General features: G+C 42.1%; 2 protein-coding genes across 3 annotated transcripts in view; one reads left to right on the top strand and one right to left on the bottom strand.

The window, feature by feature from the left end:
- The window catches only part of LOC120854130 (craniofacial development protein 2-like), a 111,499-nt gene that overhangs the window by 39,904 nt on the left and 58,383 nt on the right, over positions 1–13,212 (top strand). The window lies entirely within an intron of this gene.
- The window catches only part of ACMSD (aminocarboxymuconate semialdehyde decarboxylase), a 62,126-nt gene that overhangs the window by 28,645 nt on the left and 20,269 nt on the right, over positions 1–13,212 (bottom strand). For both annotated transcript variants that reach the window (XM_040228401.1, XM_040228402.1), the window contains exons 4-8: positions 13,158–13,207; positions 11,313–11,549; positions 6,218–6,311; positions 3,574–3,669; positions 2,010–2,182 (exon numbers count right to left, since the gene is read on the bottom strand). In XM_040228401.1, coding sequence (XP_040084335.1) covers positions 2,010–2,182; positions 3,574–3,669; positions 6,218–6,311; positions 11,313–11,549; positions 13,158–13,207 — 650 coding nt within the window. The remainder of the gene's footprint in view (positions 1–2,009; positions 2,183–3,573; positions 3,670–6,217; positions 6,312–11,312; positions 11,550–13,157; positions 13,208–13,212) is intronic.

Genomic DNA, 13,212 nt, shown 5'->3' with positions numbered 1-13,212 from the left:
GATCTGTTGAATGCCTGGCTGGTGATCATTGTTTCAAATTCAAACACATCAAATAATCCATCCATTTCATTTTATCTGTCCTGGACCTCCCTCCACAGCTCGATAGCTCTAACCTCCCTCCTCTAGCTCTAATTTGGACAGTTTCTGTCTAGACTGGCTGTCATGCTAGGACTTTCCTTAGCTGTTCTGGTTTGGGAATTGTTTTTGAAGGATTTTGATAATGTGAATATAACCAAAATGAAGAAACATTAATATTTTAAAGAGAATCCTAAATTATTAATATATACTGCCTCTGTGTCCTAGATTCACCAGCATGTGAAGTCACATAAAATGAGGTCACATTTGCTTTTGACGCCCACATTTCTGTGGCTCAAGTCTTCATAGTTTGAATGCACCTTTGCAATTTTGCAAAGTCCCCTCTGAGTTTTTCTAAGAGTCCATAAAAGGGATGTACTTACTAACTAGTCTATCCACTGGTTACCACAAGGCACTTTCCATGTTCTTCCTCTTCTGCTGTGACCTCCTGGCCAATGTATATTGCCCTGAATTCTGTTTAAAGGTGCTAATGATATTCCTCATAAGATGGTTGTTGTATTAATATTTGCCGAGGGTGTTTTTTCCTGAAGTTGCCAATGTCAGGAATACCAGGGATACTACGCTTGATGAGAGGTAGTGAGAATGACCCTTTCCCCAATTCCACATCAATTTCCTAGTCCCTGTCCTCTGTTGCCTGAAGTTCAGAGCTCACAGTATCTTTCAGTTTCTCCATTTTGTAGTTTCCTACTTATACACCTGTCCATAGCCCCTTTGTCCAAACCAGTAATAATCAGAAGTCACAACTAGCTAAGTTTCCATTTCAGCAGGGGCAACGCAAAAGCCAGAAGGCTCAGAAACAGAGCTCAGTCACATAATTTATTCCCAAACCAGAATGTTCAACATTTTTATTCTAGTGAGCTTCTCAAGCCAGAGAAACAGCTTTAAAGTGAGATGTAGTCTCCATTCTGGAGATAGAACACTACTTGCAGCTTTCAAATAGTGGACCTCTTTCTCTGCTAAACAAGATTGTAAATGTCTCGGAATGTACTCTCAATCCAAGTACCACATTGCCAGCCTTCAAATATGTAGATGCTATCAACAGGAGAGCTGTTAGCAGACACAACAGAGGAAGGACTTTTTCTTGTGAGATGTAAAGCACTACTGTGCTGATTTTTTTGGCCAAACGAGAGAATTGTTTTCAAGACAAAGGCCAGAGAAACATTTCAAATAGTGCCTAAGACCCTTCAGTATCTTCCCTTGCCTCCCTGACCAGGGCCATCCCCTCCCTTTAATGTCCCAGTTTCCTTCATTTAGTGGATGAGGACAGTTAGAGTCCTCTGCATGAATGCTAAGTCACTTCAGTCATGTCTGACTCTTTGTGACCCCATGGACTTGTAGCCTGCCAGATCCCTCTCTCCATGGGATTCTCCAGGCAAGAATATTGAGTGGGTTGCCATGCCCTCCTTCAGGGGATCTTCCCAACCCAGAGACTGAACCTACATCTCTAATGTTTCCTGAATTAGCATGAAGATTCCTTACCATCAGCACCACCTGGCAGAGTCACACTTTACCTAATTCATAAGACGTGGAGCCAGGATTTTAATTCAGGTGTATTTGACTTCAAAACTGGTGGCTTTTTCCTGCTTACCTCTTCATGACGTGTCACTTCCTTAGGATCACTACACAGGTGACCATAGGAAGAGGAACTTATCAGGGAGCTACTAGCCACGTGGGTTATCTGGGATTTCCCTGGCATACATCCATGATGGTTTTCTGGTGACACATGGTCTGTGTTGAAGGAGATTCTGGATAGGATACCCCGTGTGAGCAAACTTAATCCCGTACTTTAATGTCCCTTTTTTTCTTCTAATGCCTCTTCTCCCATACCCCTTTTATGGAGAGAGACCAGGCAACTGGTTGCTGATCCTGCACTCTACTCCCCATAAGTTATCTGAATAGCAGTTCTGGCTTACCTTTCCTATGACATCTGTTAACAGCTTGAGGGCGAGAGGATCATGAACCAAGGAGTCTGTGTAAAAGGAACCAAGGTATTTCTTTGGGTTGGTTGGATTGTCCTGTGCACACAGATCAGGACGCATGCTGAATCCATGGGAGATTCTTCCAACTGTGAAGGGGAAGGAACCACCTGCAAGTAAAACGCATTCCTGAGAGACTAGTGTTACTTGAAAAGGATTCTTTTCAATCCTCATGTTGTATGCAAGGAGAAGTTCCTATAGCCCAGCTAGTTAACTACATTTACAGAGGACCTACTGGGTTCCAAATGCTGAGAGATGACCCAGAATAAAGGAGCCAGAATATAGAATGAAGATAACTCATCTAGAAATTCAGATTTAAGGAATGCATCCTAGGGAGAGAAGCCAAGTGTGTAAAGGTACGTGGTCAAGATTTTAAAAATGAAGTGTCTTACGATAGAAAAATACAGAGGCAACCTATCATTTGGGAAATATTTAAATAATGATGGCATATCCATAAAACATATTGCTATACATACAACCCGGAGAAGGCAATGGCACCCCACTCCAGTACTCTTGCCTGGAAAATCTCATGGACGGAGGAGCCTGGTAGGCTGCAGTCCATGGGGTCTTGAAGAGTCGGACACGACTGAGCGACTTCCCTTTCACTTTTCACTTTCATGCACTGGAGAAGGAAATGGCAACCCACTCCAGTGTTCTTGCCTGGAGAATCCCAGGGATGGGGGAGCCTGGTGGGCTGCCGTCTATGGGGTCGCACAGAGTCGGAGACGACTGAAGCAACTTAGCAGCAGCAGCAGCATACATACAACCATCAAAAATGATGATGGTCTGTACTCACTGACATTGAAAGATGTCTCTATATGCTGATGAGAAGGAAAAGCAGATTAGAGAACAGTATGTACAGTTGGATATTGTGTGTATGTAACCAAGAGTTCCAAACTCATTTACCTATAGGTACCAGCCAGGAAATGTAAAGGAATGAAACAGGCCTATTTCTAAACAATAGTGAATGGTAAAGACTATTGCAAACTGGAGAGCTTATGGTCTAACAGACATTTAAATAAAAACCAAAGCAAAATCAAGTAAACTGTGCCAGCCAAACTAAATTTGTCTGCAAAAGTGGGATTTGGTCCTTGAAACATCATATATTTTATAACTAGAACAGTGACTAGAAGGACCAAATTGTATCCCTCCAAAATTGTGTCCCTAATCCCCAATGTGACTGTATATGTAGATAAGGCCTTTACTGAGATAATTAAGGTTAAATGAAGTCATAAGCTTGGACTGGTCCTCATAAGAAGAGGAAGACACACCTAAACTCTCTCTCTTTCTGTGAACACACACAGAAAAGGACAGGTGAGGACATAGTAAGGCAGCCTTCTGTAATCCAGGAAAAGGGTCTCACCAAAAACTAACCGTGCTGGCGCCATGATCCTGGAAATCCACAACTCTAAGAAAACACATTTCTGTGGTTTAAGCTGCCCAGACTGTGGTTGTATTTTGTTCTGGCAACCCAAGCTGACCAATACAGATAGGGTCTTACCTCCATGAGCAAAGCACACTTTCAGTTTAGGAAACTTCTCAAACACTCCCCCCATGATCATGGAACAGATGGCTGCAGTGGTCTCAGCTGGCATTCCTGGAAGAGGAAACAGTCATGATGTATAGGGATTGTCACCACAAGCAAGAAGTTCAGTGATGCTAATGGCAGGGGAATAGCACCTTACTGTAATTGGCAGTGCTGAGAAACACAGTTTCCCTGTGCCCCAGCATGGCTTGGTTTTATGCAGGCCTGACTTTGGCAAGCAGAAACCATGACACACTCCCTATTTGCCATTTGCAAGTGAAGTCATCTAATGGCTAGAACAGTCAAGGAGCAAGAAGACCTGGCTTTTGTCTTGATTCTTCCAGCTTCCATTTTGGATTCAGTGGGTCATGTAGAGTACAGTGAGTCTAGGCTGAACCCTTCTTCTTTAACTTTTTTTGCTTCTTGGCCTTTGAAACTGATATAATGCCCTTGAGTCTGGGGTTCTTCACCTATGAAATGAGGACAGTACTGCCCATCTTGCAAGGCTACGCAAGGCCTTGCAAAGGTGATATTGGGAAAGTTCTTGGCCAGAACTCCACATGACTGGTGCTCAACAAATATGAATTGCCTCCCTGTGTTTCAGTTTTCCTCATCTGTAAAATGGGGATGATAATGGTTAGTTCTTGCCAGTTAGTGAGTGCTCAGAAAGTATCAACTAATATTAATATTCCTGCCAAATCTTTGCTGCCCCCTTAGAGCTGAGGTTGAAAGTAACTGGATTAAAATTAGTGATTTCAAGTGCTTTGTGCTTCTAGAAGAGGCAGCTGGTCCACACCTGATGCTTTCACATCCATGGAGTCAATCTGGGCAATATTTCCAGATGACTGTTTTTCAGTCTGTGATTAAGAACTCTCTGGGGTGGAGAAGTAAATGGCAACCCACTCCAGTGTTCTTGCTTGGAAAATCCCATGGACAGAGGAGCCTGGTAGGCTACAGTCGATGGGGTCATTAGTAAAGAGCACGTTTCATGTAAAAAAAAAAAAATAGGAAGAGCTCTCTGGGGGCTCCGTGAATGAGCCCTGGGCCTTCTGGAAAAGCTGACTCTCTGGCTGCCGCATGGGGCTTTACTGGCTGCTCATCCTGCCTTAGGTCTGTCACTGTTCCATGGACAGAGAGGCCTCTGGCTCCCTCAATCCTTAGCCTCTTGAGAATTCTGGAAGTATGATGTTATTCATCTCTGTCTGGGAGTGGTTTGTGGGCAGATTTTCCCTCCAGTGGGGGGATGAGTAGCATCATACGTGGGCAGTAACCCCATATACATTGTCCATATAGGAGCCAAAGTGGAATATTTATAATGTGAATTGCATCATGACCCTCCCCTGCTGGGAATTCTCCAATCTGTTAAAGACTGCCTTTACATCCAGAATAAAATTCTGAAAGTAGTCTGCTTGTTTATGATCTGTGGACTTGTTTGTCACCTCTGGCTTCAGAAGGGCAGAGGCTTTGTCCATGCCTGGTATATCCTTAGTGCCAGGTACAGGGCCTGACATGCTGGAAAGGATCAATATATATTTGTGTTGCAAAATAAGTTATGAGATGATCCTCTGTGTAAATGCTCTCCTTTGTTTTTCCTGTGGGAAGTTGCAATACAAATATGTTTGTGGGACTTGTCAAAGTGTGTTGTGTGAATTGAGAAGAGATTTTCTTTGAAGCTGCAGAGCACTGGGGCTTCTTAGGTTATCTCTTCTAACTGCTGCTCAAGAACTTGGTGGGGGATGGGGAGGAAGCTGCCTTACTAAATTCGTTGGTCTCCAAAAGCAGTAACAGGGGCATAAAATGTCAGGGCAGAAAGAGAATCCAGACCAACTCTTATTCTGAGTCTGGTAGGCCTAGTAGAGATCTCACCTCCTTTTCCTAGTAGAGGTCTCTCCTCTTATCCTCAGGTGGAACCATGGGTGAACAGTGCAGGTGGGGAAGAGCATGTAACAGGGAGGTTGAAAGCCTGGTCCTTTGATGGGGGAAGTTGACCTTCTACTCACAGTTCCAGGGTTCTCATTTGTAAAGGCTGATGCTATCACTGGCTTCTAAAAAATCTATTAGATAGGCATGGCTGCTTTTCTTCAGAGACTTTTTGGGAGTCCCTGTAGTGAGGTAGCTTGGGAATCAGACAGATTTGCTTTTTTGCTTTTTAACCATGTGACTTGCACAGCTTACCTAACCACTTCAAGACTCAGTTTCTTCATCTTTAAAATAGATATTTTAGGGAATTCTCTGGCAGTTCAGTGGTTAGGATCCTGAGTTTCCACTACAAGGAGCATGAGTTTGATCCCTGGTTAGGGAACTAAGATCCCTCAAGCTATGTGGCATGGCAAAAAAAAGGCTATTATAACGTCAACCTCATAAAGTTTTGTGTGAATAAGATTAAAATTAAATGAAGTAACCTAGCTAAATCACTCTGCTGTGTACTTGGAACATTATAAATCAACTGTACTTCAATTTAAAAAAAATTAAATGAGATAATACAGACAACAATAAGAACTCAATAACTCACAATCCTGTCAATTATTCATATTTTCTCCCTTTGACATAATAGCATACATAGATAATTGGAAAACACCAAGGCTGGACTCTCTTTTCCAGATCACAAGCTGACACAAACCTATGAGCCAAGGGAACCAGTATTTGGCCATCCGTCCATCCATCTGCATGTCCCAGGGGTGCACAAATAGGGAACAGTTCAGCCTTTCAGCCTCCTTCAAAGAAGCAATCAGAGGGTGAGGGGGTTATTGGGATGAGCCAGCAAATATAGGGCACTCTTTTAGGGTATTGCTTTTCTCTGGGTCTATATTGATCTGAATAAATAAACTATTTTTGAAGTTTTATCTGATCTATATAACAGAATCATTGAAAAACTAACTAAAAAAGAACACTTAGAATTAACAAGGGTATTGGTTAGAATAAAAAATAGCATTGGCAAAATGCTCAAGGATTGATCTCACACCTCAAATGCCAAGCAAATTTCACCTGCTGGTTCCTATTTGGTCCACTCTTTCAGAAGGATTGCTCAGATTGTATCATTGGAGTCATAGCTGGAGTATTCCCTCCTCTGCTCTTCCTGGAAACCCAATGATGTGGAAAGTGAGGAATTGATGGGCTGGGAGCCAGGGGTTCATGACTGTCCTGGAGCAAGTTGGCCTGACCTATATCATCTGGCCTCTCTGAGTCTGACATTATGTGGGAATTTCTGGGCTCTACAGGCACTCCCAAGGCCTCAGGACCACAGCTGAGCTGCTGTGAGCAAGACGACTTGAGAAAGGGAAGAGCTCTCAGTGCTGCAGTGAAGCAGGTACTGAAAAGAATGTCATGAGCACAACTGCTCCAGGACCTTTTGGGAACTGGAAATAGCATCTGGAGGGCATGACCTTTACTTAACACAATGTTTAATTAGAAAAAGTCCTCTCAACAGGTTTTTAATATTAGTGGCTTGCCATGGTTCAAAACAAATTTCCTTGGAGCATTTCTTTTCCAAATATATTAAGGTGCTGGGATGATTCATCATACGTCTACATATAAACATTTGGGCCAACCAGGCTGATGCAATGTGGCTTGTGTGCATAAGCATTTTCAAAATGGAGAAATAGTCCTGGGACAACAGGTGATTCTGAAAGTGGCAGGCAAAGTGTAGATTGAAGAAAAGACTTCTAATTCAGCAGGTTCCAGGGAGTGGAAGAGATATAAATCTTTTGAAGGGAGAGGAGCTAGTTGGTTTCTACTAGTGGATGCAGGCTGGTGAGTATCAACTTCTTGGGATGGTTTTGTGCTTGATAAAGGCACATGATCATGGTATCTTGGTGGGATTTCACTCTTCATGAGGACAAAACTTCATTTTGTGTAATTGTGATGGTTCATTTGTATTCAGTTAAAATTAACAAATATTTTTGATCACCTTTGGTATATGAGACATTGTAGAAAATATGAAAATAAGTCACTTACACCTTCAAAATCATGATAACTCTAAATTTATTGAGCACTTACTGTGTGCCAAAAGGATCACAATAAACTGGAAAATTCTGAAAGAGATGGGAATACCAGACCACTTGACCTGCCTCTTGAGAAACCTGTATGCAGGTCAGGAAGCAACAGTTAGAACTGGACATACAACAACAGACTGGTTCCAAATAGGAAAAGGAGTATGTCAAGGCTGTATATTGTCACCCTGCTTATTTAACTTATATGCAGAGTACATCATGAGAAACACTGGGCTGGAGGAAGCACAAGCTGGAATCAAGGTTGCTGGGAGAAATATCAATAACCTCAGATATGCAGATGACACTACCCTTATGGCAGAAAGTGAAGAACTAAAGAGCTTCTTGATGAAAGTGAAAGAGGAGAGTGAAAGAGTTGGCTTAAAGCTCAACATTCAGAAAATGAAGATCATGGCATCTGGTCCCATCACTTCATGGCAAATAGATGGAGAAACAGTGGAAACAGTGGCTGACTTTATTTTTCTGGGCTCCAAAATCACTGCAGATGGTGATTGCAGCCATGAAATTAAGATGCTTACTCCTTGGAAGGAAAGTTATGACCAACCTAGATAGCATATTAAAAAGCAGAGACATTATGTTGTCAACAAAAGTCCATGTAGTCAACGCTATGGTTTTTCCTGTGGTCATGTATGGATGTGAGAGTTGGACTGTGAAGAAGGCTGAGCACCAAAGAATTGATGCTTTTGAACTGTGGTGTTGGAGAAGACTCTTGAGAGTCCCTTGGACTGCAAGGAGATCCAACCAGTCCATCCTAAAGGAGACCAGTCCTAGATGTTCATTGGAAGGACTAATTTTGAAGCTGAAACTCCAATACTTTGGCCAGCTGATGCAAAGAGCTGATTCATTTGAAAAGACCCTGATGCTGGGAAAGATTGAGGGCAGGAGGAGAAGGTGACAACAGAGGATGAGATGGTTGGATGGCATCACCGACTCGATGTACATGAGTTTGGGTGGACTCCAGGAGTTGGTGATGGACAGGGAGGCCTGGAGCGCTGTGGTTCATGGGGTCGCAAAGAGTCAGACACGACTGAGCGACTGAACTGACTGACCATGTGCCAAAGCTGTTATGTATATATAGATGTATATTATATATATAATATATACTATATATGGGCTTCCAGGTGGCGCTAGTGGTAAAGAACCCGCCTGCCAAGGCAGGAGTTGTAAGAGATGCAGGTTTGATCTCTGGGTTGGGAATCCCCTGGAGAAGGGAATGGCTGCCCACTCCAGTATTCTTGGCTGGAGAATCCCATGGATAGAGGAGCCTGGTGGGCTAGAGTCGATAGGGTTGCATAGAGTCAGACATGACTGACTTGACTTAGCACACATGCATATATGTAGGTATTATATATATAGCAATTTCACAATTGTTAACTAGTTTAATCCTTTAGGAGATGAGTACTTTTTATTTTTCTCATTTTACAAAGAGGGAAACCAAGGCAGATAGAGGCTAGTAAGTTACTGAGGTCTTCTGGCTAATAAATGGGAGGCAGTTTTCCACTGCCACTCTGCTTCATACAACAAAGTCATTTTTATACCTGAAAACTGATATGAGCATGTTGTTGGGTTCCTTCACTGAGAACAGAGGTCTAGGAGATTAGGGGGACAATCAGGTGCTCTGGAGCTCTGGCTGACCTCACAATGATAAAGCCAATTTGGCTCACAGATATTCCTCTCATTCGTTTCAGCAAGTTAGTGGTGAGGCTGGCAAAGTCTTGCTAACCAAAAAAATGTGCTGTCAACCCCAGGACATCACAAGTCAAATGCGGCCAGGATGCTTTCTTGAATCCCCACAGAGACTGGCAGACCATTAATTGAACTGATCACATAAATGAAAATATCTATTTGGACCCCAACTGGCTGCTGTTGCTTTCTGAGCACCTTAGTAATTCATAAAGCTAAGTCCAATGAATAATAAAATGACTTATAGCTGAAGGCTTGCTCACACTGTGCTGAAACAATTTTATACACAAGTAAATAAATCCTCTTTTCAGAGCTCATTAAAAAGTTTCTAGAAAACATTTGCTGGATCAGTTCAGCCACTGCAGCCAATAATCTTCTGGGAGTTCAATATTTAGAGGAGCATTAAATCTTTCAGGTTATTAGGAGGCAATTTAACAGGCAGTCCCCCAACTGGTGGGCAATGTCCATAGGCACAGACATGGAAAACATCCTGCATGTAGTCAGAGCTCAATAAATATTAAATGAAATAAATGATCAGTGATTATAGTACCTGATGGGGCCACCAACATCTACTTAATTCATTACTGAAGATTTTGTGTTTACAATGAAAATAACCAAAAATGATACTAATATAATTCTAGGAAAGAAGACATTTTTTAAAAATGCAGTTGAATAAAGAATTACGCATCTTGAATTCTGGAATTAAGGAAAGCAGATTTAGGTACAGAAAGAACCTCCCAAAGTAGAGAGGACCGTGGGATTGTGGACTCTTCTGCTGGATATTTCAGAAATGGCTGGCACTGCATTTTTGAAAATATATTTTATTATGCAGTGTTTCAAGTATAGAAAGTTATAAACAATAGTACAATGAACAGCTATACATTTACTATCTAGTATCATCAAATATTAACATTGTGATGGTATATTTTTGTTGCATATTTTTATTATACTACATTTAAAAAATAAATGGTTTAAAAAGTATCTTAATTGCGAGTCGGTTAAATAAAACAAGACATATTGCAATACTATGCAGTTATTTTAAGTCACGCATTGAGAGAATTTTCACTTAGGTTAGAAATTCTCAGTTAGAATATAAAATCACATGTATAATAGAATTCCAATTCCATTAAAATATAAAATATGCAGATGTATGCATATAAAAAGATACATGTACTATTAACCATGGTTAATCATCTTTGGATGGCAGAATTATGGGTTATTTTTGTTTTCCTCTTTATTTAAAATATAGTTGATTCACAATATTGTGTTAGTTTCAGATGTACAGCATAGTGATTTTTTTTTTTTGGCAGATTATATTCCATTATGGGTTATTACAAGGTATTGGGTTTAATTCCCTGTGCTGTTCAGTAAATCCTTGTTGCTTTTTTAATTTTATGTCTAGCTATTTTTCTCCTTACACTTTTCTATATTTTCCAGAATTGGATTACTTCATAATTTTGAAAAATGATAAGAATTTTTTTCCAAAGCAAAAGTAAATACTTTGGGGCCTGTCATTAACCTGATCCTTTTGCACAGTGGCTGTGATGTGGGTAACAATTTGGCTTCCAAATGAAACCTCTTTATTTAAATTAAAAAAAAATTATTTTATATTGGAGCACAGTTGATTAACTATGTTGTATTTCAAGTGTATAGCAAAGTGATTTGTTTACAAATATACTTGTGTCTATTCTTTTTCAAATTCTTTCCCCATTTGGATTATTACAGAATATTGAGCAGAGTTCCCTGTGCTTTACAGTAGGTCCTTGTTGGTTATCTATTTTATTCCAAATTAAACTTTAAAAGGAGAGCAAGAAGGCTCAAAAGAAGAGAGATTTCACTGAGTTAACTTAAGGCTGACCTGGGAAGCATTTGCACTTGTCCCTTTTCTAGTAGGATGGCCCTTCCTGTGGGGGAGCTCTTTCCACAGTCCCCCTGCATCCAGCATGTCATCAGGCATTTCTCCAGCCCAGGGACACCCAGCATGGTGCCTGCTCCATGTTGGCTGAGTGGGCACCTCATACTCACCGCGTACACTGGGAAGAGTTCGCGTGCATTCAGGTCCCACTCGTTGATGTGGGAGCCGATCTGAACCCCAGGAAAGCCCAACTTCTTCACACAGCGCTCCATCTCCTTAACCGCCAGCTCAGGGGCCTGCATGGGCAACGTCCCCAGACCCACAAACCTCCTGGGGTGGCTCGCAATGGTGGCAGCTAGGTGGTTGTTCAGAAGCTGGCACAGGTCTAAAGTGTCCTGAGGTTTGGCCTGGTGGAGACAGGCAAGGGAAAGCACATGGTTCAAAACCTACTTTAGATATCTACTCTGCTCAGCACCTCCTCTAGGCTCAGTCATTTGTCCCTCCCAGTGGCTTTATACCTCGTAAACCTGAAGCACAGTTTGAGATAGGCACTTGGCCACAGAAGACCCAGAAGCCAGTCATTACCAAGGTAAAGAAAACTGCTAGGATATTGCTGATTAATTAGAAAACCGATGTAATCAGGGCTTGGAATCCTACACCAGACATAGAATGAGGGCAGACCATCCACCAACCCAGATAGGAGCCTGCAGGGCTCCCCCTACCCACACCAGGAACTGAGCCGGATATCAGGGCACCTCCTTGTCACACCTCCTTGGGGATGTCAGGCTGCCCATGAACCTCTCTTGTCCCTGTCTTTCTCCTTGTCCTTCCTGTTGGCGGTGACACTCAAAGAGTTACCTTATTAGCAAGATGCTGATGCAAAGTTTGCTTTCTGTTCTCCTAACTCTCCCTCCTTCCTTTCTGTCTTTCTTTTCAACATCCCACCCCACTGCTAAGAATTTGGTACTTTCCAGCAATGCCAGTTGTCCAGTTAGAATAGCACCCAGTCAGGTAAATTCAGGTATCTTGAGGTCTTCAGTTCAGTTCAGTTCAGTTCAGTTCAGTCGCTCAGTCGTGTCCGACTCTTTGTGACCCCATGAATGGCAGCACGCCAGGCCTCCCTGTCCATCACCAACTCCCGGAGTTCACTCAGACTCACAGCCATCGAGTCACTGATGCCATCCAGCCATCTCATCCTCGGTCGTCCCCTTCTTCTCCTGCCCCCAATCCCTCCCAGCATCAGAGTCTTTTCCAATGAGTCAACTCTTCGTATGAGGTGGCCAAAGTACTAGAGTTTCAGCTTTAGCATCACTCCTTCCAAAGAAATCCCAGGGTTGATCTCCTTCAGAATGGACTGGTTGGATCTCCTTGCAGTCCAAGGGACTCTCAAGAGTCTTCTCCAACACCACAGTTCAAAAGCATCAACTCTTCGGCACTCAGCCTTCTTCACAGTCCAACTCTCACATCCATACATGACTACTGGAAAAACCATAGCCTTGACTAGACGGACCTTAGTCGGCAAAGTAATGTCTCTGCTTTTGAATATACTATCTAGGTATTTTTATTTTAAGTGGTGAATTTCATCACAGGAACAGATAAGTATTGAATCACTAATACTGGAATTATGAGCATAGGTGGAGGAGGTGAGAATAGGTGGTATTTCCAATGTTCCTTAAATCACCACATGCTTGAATATATATTTGGTTGAGTGGGTACTTAGTGTACCTCCAACTACTTACAAAAGTGTCCTTTTGCAGGCTTGCCATAATGCCTGAAACTTTTAGCACTCAAGATTTAATCACTTGGGGAAAGACATTCAACTCAAGGAATCCTGTTTCGAATTGTGTGTATTTCCATGGAAGAGGCAACATATTAGGCTATCATCATCACTCCTATCACCTAAAAATCTTTATCACTTTAGAATAAACTGTCAAGGCGAGGCATCTGTCTACTTGCTAAGGAACTGGATGTGAGCCTTTGCTCACCAAGGAGATGGATTGAAATTTCACACTCACCCAGTAGCTAAACATGACGGGAACCGTGGAAAGGGCTTGCACAGTCACTCCTAGA

This window comes from Oryx dammah, unplaced genomic scaffold (genome assembly GCF_014754425.2).
Source record: "Oryx dammah isolate SB20612 unplaced genomic scaffold, SCBI_Odam_1.1 HiC_scaffold_27, whole genome shotgun sequence".
NCBI lineage: Eukaryota > Metazoa > Chordata > Mammalia > Artiodactyla > Bovidae > Oryx > Oryx dammah.
Note: the sequence above shows the minus strand (reverse complement) of the source record. Positions and strands in the feature narration are given on the sequence as shown.